This window comes from Brachyistius frenatus, unplaced genomic scaffold, assembly GCF_029030835.1.
Source record: "Brachyistius frenatus isolate BFR_SWC_R1_liver_20210118 unplaced genomic scaffold, ASM2903083v1 Contig_110, whole genome shotgun sequence".
In the NCBI taxonomy this organism is placed as follows: Eukaryota; Metazoa; Chordata; class Actinopteri; family Embiotocidae; genus Brachyistius; species Brachyistius frenatus.
Genome location: NW_027210709.1, coordinates 589,122 through 601,876, shown reverse-complemented (window position 1 = coordinate 601,876; position 12,755 = coordinate 589,122). Strand labels below are relative to the sequence as shown.

Here is a 12,755-nt window from a genome sequence, read left to right as displayed (position 1 = left end):
CTGTGCAGTGTTTGTAGAGGTTAATCACCCAAAACCCCTCGGCTCGTTAATTAACAGTCACATGATCGTTTAACAACGTAAATGCCAACTATATGAGTCGTGTACACATTTTTAAAGGTAAGAGATGAATGCAGCACTTCAGATGGTTAACGGTATAATAACGGAGACCGTTTACAGCTCCGGGCTAATGTGCCGCGTCTGCATGTGCGCATCGGGCAGACAAGAGGAAGGCTGACGTTTAAACATCAACATGACCCAGTTTATATCTTTTTGTTGAAGCATGTAAATGGATTAGCATGACAACTGAAGACAACGGGACATTTTCCATAGACTTTATTATAGTTGTTTTCTTCTCTAACAGGTATACACAACGCTCTAAATGTCATGGCTTTTTTTTTTTTGTCTTAAATACTCTCCGCTCTTAAAGAAAAACTGTAAAAATATTTAATTATAACTAATTAAAAGATCTCTTCGGGGACAGGATTGGGGAGGGCGCAAAGGTACGAAGGGGGGAGGGGGTAGAGAGGGGGGGGGGGTGATTCATCTGTGGTCCTTATCCGAGAAGCTGGGTTGGTCTGGGAGACAGAAAAAGGAGGGTGGTGGTGGGGGGGTCAGGGTGGGGAGGGGTTAAGTTACATCCAGCTGGGGTTTCACCGCGAAGACGGGGTGGTGTTACCATTTAAAGAAAACCTGAAAGAACGACATGAAGCAGCAGGTTAGAGGTTTTCTGTCCTGTAAGGAACAGGTCTGGCTGACGGGTCGGTGTCGTCACCTGCACACTCGCTCCATCATGTGTGTGACCAGACGGTCGGAGATGCCCGGACAGGACTCCTCGGCCAGGTTGAAGGCGTTCTCCAGCTCCTCGATGGCTCCGACTCCGCCGCCACTCGCCCGCCGCTTCTCCTTCAACTGGTGGTGAAGACAAATCGCATAGAAGGGGTTTGTTTTTATGCTGCGTATGCTTCAACCAGGTAATATGACAGCTGTGTTGTTTAATTTACAACATTATAAAAAGCAGAGATAAGACAGGTTGTTTTTTTTTGGTTCTCATTAAATTTACCCTTTCATGCTGTTTTATGTTTAAATCGTACAAATATATACTGTTATTAAACAACTTCTGAGTATACAGTACCTGTACAGAAATCATGAATAACTAACTTACTGCTAAGAGGTGAGGCACACACTCTATTATAAAGAGGAGGTTTTGAAATATCTTGTGTCAACTGAGTTACTCTGGAATGAAATAAAAAGCCTAAGTTAGTGACAAACACCACCAGTAGGGAAGCTTTCCATTTTCTATGCATGCTGACAACTTTAAGACTTTTGACAATGTGTTTAGAGCTCTACTTTTTTTTTACTGATTATTCCATGTGGTCTGTTTTTCTCCTCTGGGTCCACAAAACTACAACATTTTGGTCACCAAGTAGTAACTATGAGGCCAGAGCTACATGCATATAATGTCACTGATGAGGGCCTCAACGTCGCCTTAAAATCAACGTTGTTTAACTTTGTTCAAGGCTCAGCAGTTAAGAACGTAAATTTCAAATGCGTTTCAAAAGGCTACTTCAGACAAAATTAACTATCCTACATTATGTCTGATCCTCGTTTAATTTTTTACTGCGTTCAGGAAAAAATGCAATAATTTTTTTGGTGTTGTCCCTCAATCTGAATTAATTGAAGGTACAATAAAAAATTTAAAAAAAAAACGTTTGGCCTGTACCTCTCTGAAGATGGGTGTAACCAAAGCAGACAAGCATTGAGACTTGGGTTGCCTTTTCACCGAGTCTCCAGACTGCAAAGACGGAAATGGGGTGTTAAGATAGAAAAACAAGAGATCGGGCTCCGTGTCATGTCTGTGTGATGATTGTAGTCTCGCCTCTGAATCTGTGTGCGTGTAGCCCTTCTGTAACTTGTTCAGAGAGTTGGGTCTGACTGTGGGGAAGGTCCACATGGGACACTGATCCACGTCACCATCAGCATCCCTGAAGGACAAAAAAAGAGGGAGAAGCTTGAAAAGAGGAGGCATAAGGGATAGGCTAATGAGCTCGTGTTGATCAGCGTGCTGTTTCTTTGTCGCCATTTAACTCAGGAGAAAGGCAAAAAAAAAAAAAAAGTAATTCTAGTGATTATCTATAAATAAATCATGAGACTGTGGTTATAACTGAATAAATATGTGTTGTTGAGACTAACATATCGGAGTCGTCAGAGCTGGATTCCTCCCCGTGTCCTTCGGACTTCCAGCGGCGGTAGCGGTCGATCAGCTCTGTCAGATAGGCTGTCTTCTTGGTGTAACGTGTGATGAACTTGTGCTTCAGGAGCTCTTTGGCGGTTGGCCTCTGTGCAGAGAAGAAACAACGACAGGAGCAGCAGAAAAATGAACATTCAGTGACAATGTCACAGTCTGTAGTGTTTAGAGTTAGAAGAACAAAACATACGTATTTCTGTGTGGTAAAAACACGCTGAAAGAAGTTTCAGTATCCACCATCGCATTAGTCCGATTACCAAAACAAGTTATTGGTGCCTGTCAAGAATGCGATTTGGATGCTATTTGAATATTTGAGAATTTACACAGCAAACTCTTAATTCCTGTTTAAGACGGTAAATGCTAATCCAGTCACAAAAATATGTTGTTAGATAACAACCCGTTTTACTTCGCTTCACTCTGAGCCAATCTGGAAATATTTTCACTGTTCTGATCTCATTCAGCTCAAACACACTCGTCTCATTCCCTCATGCAGATAGATGCAAGTGTTTTACTCACAAAACGAGGGTCTTTATTTAGGCAAGCCTCCACAAACTCTTTAAAGGGTTTGCTGTAAGGACCTTCCAGTGTGGGTGGAGTGTTTTTAGGGATGAGGAAGAGGACCCTCATGGGATGGAGATCAGAGTTGGGAGGTTCCCCTTTGGCCAACTCAATGGCAGTGATTCCCAGGGACCAGATATCAGCCTGAGGGGGAGAGAATTTTTTATTTTTTAAATCAAGTGGGTTCACTTCTCATACAGACACCATAACTGTATCAGCAATTCAAATTGAATTCAAATTTCTTGTCGTGTCAACGTATCACTGCTTCCACCAACAACAAAAACTTAATATTATACAAGAGTGAACATCTTTTCTCCTAAGAAGTGAGAAATAAAAACAAGCAAACAAACCTAAAGCCAGCAGCGTTCACTCGTAGCAGAGACTCGGGTCGTTTCTTGTCTCACCTTAAAGTCGTAGGCCGACTGCTTGATGACCTCTGGAGCCATCCAGAAAGGCGTGCCGACAAAAGTGTTCCTCTTGATCTGGGTATCCGTCAGCTGTCCCGCCACCCCGAAATCGGCCAGCTTCACGTCACCCTGCTCTGATAAGAGCACGTTGGCAGCTGGGAGACAGAGGCAGAAAGAAAGACGGTCAAAATACGAGCAAAAGGTTTCCTTCTGGGACCTGTTAATGTCAGTCTGTCTGTTTGATATAACATGCTAGAAATAAACATGGCGCCTGCATGTATGATGGAGTCCCGGTCTCAGCTAACCATGACTAATGAGGTGTTGTTGCATCTATTTAGGCCAACTAAGAGATGGACGCACGTCACAAACTCTTAAGAGCTTCAGGAAATGTTCGGTGCTTCTAGCAGGAACAGTTTAAATACAAGAGCACAACACCATGTGGGTAATAAATCGACACGTCAATCAATCTTTTCATGACTCTCTGATGATTACAAAGTGGTAACTTCTTTCCCCACAGGGACGCAAGAGCACGACATCACCTACACAGAGCAGGAATAAATAAACTCCACACCGAGGAATATGCTAAACTGTATTGATTTAACACCTACGGCATGTCGTGAGAGTTCGAGCTCACAGATGGTGTCAATAAACGTACTTGTCCGCCCATGTTTCGGTGTGTGGACTTATTCTGCCCAGCATCTGGTTCAGGCTGCATGTGCACGTTGCTGCCGACCAACATTCGGTGTTTTCGATCAGTGCGGCATTTGGTTGCCGATATAGAATCTTGAATCACAGCATTTAAAAGTTTGCGAATAGTCTTTTGAATTACTACAAATTAGGTAAGACTTAAGAGTACGATATGCGAGTTTGTACCAGGGAAACACTGTGATGTGATTTAAATTGATATCTATAAGATGCTCAGTAAAAAAAAAAAAAAAAACAAGGCGCGAGAACTTATTACCTTTGATATCTCTATGAATTTTCCTCTCGGAGTGCAGATACTCCAGCCCCTTTAGTATTTCCCTCAGTATAGTAGCAATGTATGTCTCTTCAAGAGGCCCGGGGCGGAGCTGGGGATGACGACGGCGCAACAAATATATTAGAGGGAGTTTGGAGAGAGGGAGAGAAAGACAAGAGCAGGCCAAGTTTTTACTTTTCATGTATGAAAAGTGCCACTTTGTAAGATTTTGTTTAAATCTTTGTGAAACTGTATAAGATTAGAAATCTTCTTACCAGATCCAGTGCAGATCCTCCTCCTAAATACTCCATAATAATCCACAGCTTGGTCCCCTGAGGGGCGAAAAATACTTGATTAAGGTTTGAGATTTTAAACCAATGCCGCACCACCGCCTGCACGGGACTGTGTCGTTTGCGTCTGTGTCTGTAAGCATCTCCGTGTGTGTTGAAAACGGTAAATAATCTGCGCAGGCATCGCTTCAGTCTTCGTGTTTATCATCTCACCTTCAGGTATGATCCATAATACTTGGTAACGAACGGACTGTCACACTGGCTTAGCACCGTGATCTCCTGCTGAATGTCTTCTATCTCGTCCTCGGCCTCCTCCAGGTCTATAATCTTAATCGCCACCACTTCCTTCGTGCGGTTGTTGATGCCTTTGTAGACCTCTCCGAAAGAGCCCTTCCCGATGCGCTCCTGCTTGGTAAAGTACTCCTCGGGGTCCAGCCGGGTATTCTGGTCACAGAGACACATGTCAAAGTTATGCTTCAAGTTGAACTTGTGTGCAGGTGTGTCTCTTGCCAAGTATGGTGTTCAGTCACAGGCCTCTTAATTACCCCAGACTCTACATCAAAATTGATGCCGGGACGTGATTCAAGAAGAGTACCACTCGACAGTGAGGTTTTCCTCTCACCATAACCGCAGGAAATAAAGTGATGATTTTGAGAAGGAGGCACTTAAGGAAGTCATTCAATTTGAGAGTATTTTTTTTTACTATCGACTACATGTCACAAGTACAATTCAAAAACAATGGACAGTTACACGAAATGATGAAATTTACCAGTTTCTAATTACATACATTTGTCAGCTTTTTTTTTTTTTTGCCCCTGATGTTCCCACAAGCAAGAACACGAACATACATGAATTCCCGTGTCTGTATATCGCATGTTTTAGCCCTTGGATAGAGGGCTCAGACTCCCACCCGACCTCCTCATGGAGAGCCTGACAGTCATGGGGGAGAGAGGGGGAGAGAGGGGAGAGAGAGAGAGGGGGTCGGCTTGTCTCGGGCAAGAAGAAGGGAGGTGACAGTTGGTGAAAAGAGGATCTGTGTACCTGGTTCTGCATGTCTCGAAGGTGTGCCATCCCCTCTGCAGGTTGGACGGGACAGGGACAGCCAAAGTGATCAAATTGTCCTTTCGGGTTTTTTTTTTTTTTTTCCTCTCCCCCCCCCCTCGCAGCTGTCTAGGGAAGCTAGCTAGGTGGCTAGCCAACTAGATAAACACCCAAATCTGCTGGCTTTAACGGGGCTGTCACTCCGCGCACTGTTTTCGGCCTCCGAGTCCAACGGAGGACCGAACAAGCCCGGCGAGACAACGAGCTATCGACCGAGGTACTCCATGTATGTCGGCGGTGTTGAATCAGAGGGTGAAAAATTCTCTTTCCGCGAATTAATATTTAATTCATTTCGAGGACCGTCTTCAGCCTGTTGTTCATTTGAAGCTTCAGGAGGACAAAATAATGGCCCAGATCGACGGCGCATGCGCAGTATGTCAGAAACCGTTGGGATTGTGGGAGTTGTATTTCTGAACTAATGTCGAAAAAGGCTCTTTTGTGTTCAGGTGCATGGCGACCTACCTTTCTCTGTTCACTGCGTTCACTATCATTTCTGAACAAAATAGCACAAAAAAAAACAAAAAAAACAGGTACTTTAAAAGGTGTGTTACTTAATCCTAAATCCTTTACTGTGAGTTGCTAAGCAACGACGTCTAAATCTAAGCCATTGAGCCTATATTTCAGTTAATGCAGTGGGTCTACATGTCAAATAGGTCTATTTGTCAACTAATTTATATTTAATTAAATTAAACCAGAATAATTACGTTGACATGGTGATTATGATATATATTTTTTTAAAAGCAACTCATTGCACAGAGAGGTGCCTATTTCTGCAGACAGCTATTGTTTGGATTGAGGCAACACATTTATTTGTGCACATGGCTTTGTTTGAGTCTATTCCTGTTGCGCAATAATAGCTATGATAATGTGCACAAAGCAGATTGCTGGTTGCCCAGGTACCTGACATGCTGAGTAATGTCTTTTAATGCACCTGAAGTGTTGTAGATGGCTGCGTGGAGCAGGTGCCCGAGGGAACAGGTGCCTCCTGGTCAGGAGCCTTTGTTGAAAAGTCAGTTGACCACAAAGAGACGCAAAATAAAAGGCCTGCAATTCAACAACAAAGAGAGGTCTCCGCTCTCCTCTCACCCCAACCATTCGAGGCAGATGACAGCCCACCTTCTGTCAGAGGTTTCATCCTGTTAAGGGAAGTTCTTCCTCCCTACTGCCGCCAAGCGCTTGCTTAGCTGGAAATTTCTGGCTTTCTTTCTGTAACACTGTAAGGTCTTGACTTTAAAGTGCCCTGAGGTGACATATGTTGTGATTCCTCATTAATCTCCGTGTCTGTGCGCAGGGGCCAGGTGTTTCCTAATCCTTCGATGGACGGGTGCAGATTTTTTTTATTAAATTCCCACTGCAGTGAATCTATACGTCTTTTACATCAGCCTACCTACCTACACACAGGCCTACCAAACCTGCAAACACTGTACATGCAGCTGTTTTAACAAAGCTCCCCAACACAGGTCAGAAAAACACACAGTAAACTACTGAAAATTGTCCTTTCGCAATTGCCATGATACTTGTGAAGAAATACCCAAAATGCAATCGGTCAAACTTCATCACAATGTTATATTCCCACTATCTCTGGAAGTGAACCTGTTCCAACATGCACATTGTTTGAACTGATTTCCCCAAACACCTCCATACAAATCATAAAGTTGATAGAACACGACTCTTCTGAGGTCATTTTATTATTTATATAGCACACTTATTTTTCTGAGTATTTTAGCAGGACGACTGAAAGAAACGCAGTTGTTGGAGTTTTTTTTTTTTTAACCATATCCTCAGAGAGCTTTTGTCTTACTGACCTCATTTTTATCTGTATAGAAATGCTCACATTAGAGTCAAAAAAATATTTACATGATATTTTTTTTGTAATTACAACCGAAACAGACTAATTTGTGTTTTAATCCCAATGAAACAATGAATGTTGTATTTTTGTTTTGTTTTTAATCCCAACATAATCCGCTGCGAGTAAAACCGCTAATTTGAGTGTAGTAATTGTGTACGTTCGTTTTCCGTCCTGGGTGCTACCTGCTGCTGCGGCTCGAGGGGTGTGACGTTGTGCTTCATAAGCTCCGCCCCGGCGGCCACACCGGGCGGTTATTGACAGCCGCACACACACACACACACACACACCGGAGCTGGCAGCGGTACGTCTTTCGGTTTCCGTCCCGGTCGATGCTGTTTATAGGCTGAACGAACAGCGTTTTAAAACACATGACATTTTAACCCCCCCCCGGTACTGACAACCACCAACCGCAACGGTAAGTAGCCACAGTAGACGAAGCTGTGGTTTTTAGCCAGCCTGTTTATTTGCGGACGGTTTTCAGCGCGATGTTGAGCTCACTAATGCTCGTCAGTCATATTAACGTTAGCCGGATACGAGCTAACATGGCGTCTTACGTGCATTTTTATTTTTTAATTCATTGACGTTGAAGCCTCGTGTCGACAACAGCTACACCTCAATGTTGGTGTTATTGTAATCCCACACAACGTGAAATGCCATTTCTCATACAATACGTAGACGCCCCCCCCCCCCCCCCCCCCGGGAGGACTTGGCTCCTCGACGGGACATGCCCTTTAAACGAGGCTCCACATCATGTTGTGGTTGGTACCGTTTGCGGTCACTTGACACTCACATGAGGAGGGGGGGGATGGCGAACATCAGGGTTTAAAGCTCTGATGGGATCATTTAACATTTGACACCCCTGTTTCTGCCATTCTGCCGTCACACACTCAAATACGGATTTGATGTCTTTTATCTGTTGATTATTTATTTCCGTGTCCATTTGATTCGTTTTTAGGCTGGATGAGTGGGCCAACTTTCACCCCCGCCACCGCAGACGTGGCTGAGATGAACCGCATCCATTATGAGCTGGAGTACACAGAGGGCATCAGCCAGCTCATGCGAATCCCCGACACCCTCAAAGTGGCCTCGGGGAACCAGACGGGGTCCATGTCGCTTCAGCAGCCCTTGCCCGCTCACACAGCTTTGATGCAGGTTCCCGAAAGGATTGTTGTTGCAGGTGAGGAGACAACAGACACCTGCATGTCTGAGACATGATGTTTGCATCACCCAGAGTTAAATGAGTAAAATAAGCACCGGTCTTAACCCTTTTGCTGGACAGATTACAAATCCCTGAACAAATGTAAATGAAACAAAATGTGCTAACACCATGAGCTAAGGAAAGCTAAAACTGTGGTCAACGTGCTCTGTCAAATTTTCTTGACCCCGTGTCCCCCTCCTCTTCACTTTGTCTGCAGGTGATGAAGAGGATCCTCGATTTGGTCGTCCGAGAGACTTGGATCTGATTCAGTCTGTCCCTCCTGTGGACCTCCTGAGCATGAAGGCCCCACCACGTATCCTCACACTTTCAGAACAGCCTCTGGACTCTCTTGAAACGGACCAAACCGCCAACTCGCAGAACAATCCCAGCCAAGTGGTACGTTAAATCAAGGCTTCTGTTCTCCAACCTATTTTACTTCTCCTATAATGTAAAATATATATAAATAAAATAATATATCGAAAAGGCCTCACTAACTCATCTTTTTGCAGTAAAAAGCAAACAACCGTCAGCCTTTTTCCAATCAGTGAGGCTGAAATACACGTGGCTGCAATCGAATAATCACGTGTTGGCACTGTTAATCTGTTACGCGAGTCTGACACTTTTTCAAATCTTTGCATCAATAATAGACCAACTTTCACGCTCGGTCTCGAAGGGAACGCAGTGCAAGTGAGAATATGTCTGCTCGTCAGATCAGTCAGATCAGCAGAGGTGACATAAGGTAAGGACACGACTGAATTTGAGACACCTGTTACAACATTGCTTCACCGCTGCTGTCTCTCTATTGCGAGTTCTTATTTCTCTCCTGATTGGTTTAAAAAAAACAAAAAACCACCTTGTTTCTCTACCGTTTGTCCCCACTTCTCTCTCTGCCAGTGTAACCCCTTCCCCCTCCGTCCCCCCAGTCCGCTTGTGTCCTCCCCTCTGTTCCCCCGAGGATGCGAACATTAACCTGTTCACAGCTGCCGGGTTCCTGTCGTACATCCAGTCGACGACACGCCGCGCGTACCAGCAGGTCCTTGAAGTCCTGGACGACAGCCATCGCAGGTGATTTCTTTGTTCCTGAAATTTGTGCATTCAGAAAGTTTCTCAGAATAAACAGCTGGTTCTTGGGGGGAAATTTTAAGAAAATTCATTAAATGTTTTTTTTTATTTTTTTAAATACAGATAAAGCCGCTAACAAGTCAATATGATGAATTACACTGTATGAAAATTGGGCTGAGATGATGTTTGAGATTTGTTGGCATTTGCCATCTAAAAATGTATCATTATTGTTGTTGCACAGCTTTAAATAGTTTATTTCTGGTTCAACAACCTTATTTGGGTTTACTGCTTTAGACTCTCATTTACAACCAAAACATTGTAATGTCTCTTGATGCTCCCATAATGTCCTCAGGCGAGATGTGTGTTGCAAAAAGTTGCCTTTCAGGGGAGTTTTTGTAGGTATGGATACTGTTTTGGAGCTAAGCTAACAGTGTTAAGCATGTTGCTGTTGTAATGACTCTAAATTAAGGTGTGTTCATCTCTACAGGACACACTTGGATCTTGCCCTGGATATAAACCCTGATGAGTCTGGCTTAGTGGACGCCTCCTCGCTGCGACGACAGGTGATATGTCTGGCATGTCTAAACAACTGTCTGGGTCACTCTTTACTACTCTAGTGTGCATAGTGTATGTCTCTTGTCTTTAACGTTAAAATTAGCAGTTGGGGTGCAGTGAAGTTTAGGCAGATTAGTGGCTTTGCAGTGCAGCACACAGCCGGTGTTGACTTTTAGATAGTACACAAATAAATACACTAGGTTTAAACGAATAAAAACAAAGAACACAAGTACTAACCACAATGCTGAGTGGTAAAAAAAAGCACACAAAGATTTCTGCCAAAACTAATATTGTTAACTTTTGCTGGGTTGATATAAAATCTGAAGTAAGAAGCACTTTGTCATGTCTGTGGTTGTTTTTGACTCGTGTACTTCTAAATAAAAATCATAACCAGTTACTGACAATCCTCTCTATATATGCAAGTAAATCTTAGTCATGCCCAGCACAAGTTGTGTTTATCCTTTTTTTAAAGTGTTGAAAAAAAAAACCCGTTTGTGCGTTGATGTGTTCACTCAGATTGTGAAGCTGAACCGGCGCCTGCAGCTGCTGGAGGAAGAAAACAAAGAGCGGTCCAAGCGAGAGGTGATCCTGTATTCTGCCACAGTGGCTTTCTGGCTTATTAACACCTGGATCTGGTTCCGTCGCTAATGTGGGACAAGACTGAGTCTCCCAAAACACTGGAAGCCAAATCAATTCCTTGTTAAAGGTGTAGTCATTGAATTACCTCACGACTCTTTGCTAACATTTGAAGGCAGCCATGGAAAACTGCAAAATCGTCAATAGTCCTAGAACACAACCCCCGTGTGTTTTTATCCTAAATTCTATATTGAGATTTGACTTTTTCATCTGAAAGCTTGGTACTGAGAAGAGAAACAGAATAATGTTTTAGTATATTGAGTAAAAAAAACCCAACTAATTTCACAAATGCAGGCCGGGCCACAAAGAGACTTTGGTGAGCTGTTGCCACCACGGTGCTCAAAGTTGGAGTGAAGTTAGCCAACAGATTCAAAGATTCATCTCTTTATCCCAGTCCTGGCTGAACTGGAAGATGACTAGCAAGACAAAGCACAGTGAAACTACAGCAGGGTGTTTCGCAACGCACTCAGCAACAGCAGTTAGCATCTGCTTTGATGTGCTGAGCTGAGGTTTGACATGTCGCATCAAAAACAAATGCATACCTTATTACGCTAAAACTAGCTACAGTATAGGTTGCTGTCCAATTAATACAATACCTCTGAATCAGTGCTGATGTTTGAGTCAGAGGCTTCCTCTGCCTTTCAAATGCTACACTCATGTTTACTGGAATTAAGGAGAAACTAAACATGGTACAAATCATAAAGGATATTGTAGCAAAAGAAATTGTCAACCTTTAGAGATATATTAAGGTTATTGCACACAAAAAAAACTAGGAAAATATCACTGATAGCACCTTTTAAGCTTGATAAATGTTTTGGAGAGTAACAACAGATGTTACATCAGGGGTCGCCAACCTTTTTTTTTCCTCCCTCCGAGAGCTACTTTGACAAAATGAAAGTGTCTGAGAGCTACTCAAGTGGCTGTCCGACACTTTAAACTTTTACTCGCGTAGCTGAGCTCCACCAAACCAGCTCGATAAGCTTCTTTTATGTGAACAATAACAAATTGATACTCAACACAAACATACTCGAGCAGTATCTCACGAGCTACTGGCTGGAGACCCCGGTGAGGCCTAACATCGTTTGTCTTTGTACAGTAAACAACATTTTTAATATCAGACAAATGAGTTGGCAAACAAGGATTTACTTGGCGAGACAAATGTTTTGGGAACGCAGCTACAGGACCAGACGTCTTGTCCGTGTGAAGTAAATATTCATCAGTTGGGTCAGAAACGACTTCTTAAAGTGTCAAAATAAGACTAAATCTAGAGATGCCATAACATTTACTCTGAATGTCCTTTGAGTCCTCCGGTACCCAAAACATTTGTGTACAGTACTTGAATAGCCTGTTGTTAAAACATTATGTCCTTAATGTTATTTTTTTTTTTGTACTTCTTTGGGAGGCACATGTCGCGGGATTCTCTTATAAGCTTGGTGAAGTGGCAACAAAAATACTAAGATTATTACTGTGAAGTGCTACTGTTTTTCCACGACTTCGTGTTGTTTTTTTCCACAAAATTTGACCTTCATGGTTGTTGTTTTTTTTCCCCACCAAGTTACCTACGAGATTAAAAGCATGGACTCTGTGGTTTTATACATCATACAGTGTGATATAAATCTCAGAGCCAATGTGCGTATGATCATGTGTAATAGAAGGCGACGATTATGACATTGATGTCATTATTTTTGAATATGAACGTATTTCATGCGAGGTTTATTTATCATAGATATTACAGAAGCATCTGGACCTACATGTATCACATAAAGCTGGAGTTGTAATATATGAACACATTCGTTGTTTGTAAATATCTTTGCTGTAATAAATGATGGATGTTGATTTCTTCCAGACCCCTGCATGTGTGTGTGCACTGCTGACCCCTGCTGCTCCATTAGGTAT

At 43.0% G+C, this 12,755-nt stretch overlaps 2 protein-coding genes across 2 annotated transcripts; one reads left to right on the top strand and one right to left on the bottom strand.

Moving 5' to 3' along the window:
• Positions 1 to 318: 318 nt before the first annotated feature.
• stk25b (serine/threonine kinase 25b) lies at positions 319 to 5,923 on the bottom strand. The gene is made up of 11 exons (XM_069712542.1): positions 5,500 to 5,923; positions 4,672 to 4,902; positions 4,444 to 4,500; positions 4,172 to 4,280; positions 3,208 to 3,365; positions 2,762 to 2,947; positions 2,191 to 2,336; positions 1,877 to 1,982; positions 1,721 to 1,792; positions 773 to 909; positions 319 to 690 (listed from the first exon to the last, which is right to left on the bottom strand). Exons 1-11 carry the CDS (start codon positions 5,527 to 5,529, stop codon positions 651 to 653), a joined length of 1,272 nt encoding a protein of 423 aa, XP_069568643.1. The 5' UTR covers positions 5,530 to 5,923; the 3' UTR covers positions 319 to 650.
• A 1,757-nt stretch (positions 5,924 to 7,680) lies between these two features.
• Positions 7,681 to 12,695, top strand: LOC138629061 (mitochondrial fission factor homolog A-like). Its single transcript, XM_069712555.1, has 7 exons — positions 7,681 to 7,823; positions 8,364 to 8,585; positions 8,824 to 9,002; positions 9,254 to 9,345; positions 9,501 to 9,671; positions 10,156 to 10,231; positions 10,740 to 12,695. Exons 2-7 carry the CDS (start codon positions 8,369 to 8,371, stop codon positions 10,869 to 10,871), a joined length of 867 nt encoding a protein of 288 aa, XP_069568656.1. The 5' UTR covers positions 7,681 to 7,823; positions 8,364 to 8,368; the 3' UTR covers positions 10,872 to 12,695.
• The last annotated feature ends 60 nt before the right edge of the window (positions 12,696 to 12,755 follow it).

Coding starts and splice junctions, on each gene's coding strand:
- stk25b (XM_069712542.1), bottom strand. CDS start 5,529: ATGGCACACCTTCGAGACATGCAGAACCAG. Junction 2,948..3,207: donor AGTCGGCCTACGACTTTAAG/GTGAGACAAGAA, acceptor TCTCCCCCTCAG/GCTGATATCTGGTCCCTGGG. Junction 910..1,720: donor TTACACCCATCTTCAGAGAG/GTACAGGCCAAA, acceptor CTTCACCACCAG/TTGAAGGAGAAGCGGCGGGC.
- LOC138629061 (XM_069712555.1), top strand. CDS start 8,369: ATGAGTGGGCCAACTTTCACCCCCGCCACCGCAGACGTGGCTGAGATG. Junction 9,672..10,155: donor CTGGACGACAGCCATCGCAG/GTGATTTCTTTG, acceptor TCATCTCTACAG/GACACACTTGGATCTTGCCC. Junction 10,232..10,739: donor CCTCCTCGCTGCGACGACAG/GTGATATGTCTG, acceptor GTGTTCACTCAG/ATTGTGAAGCTGAACCGGCG.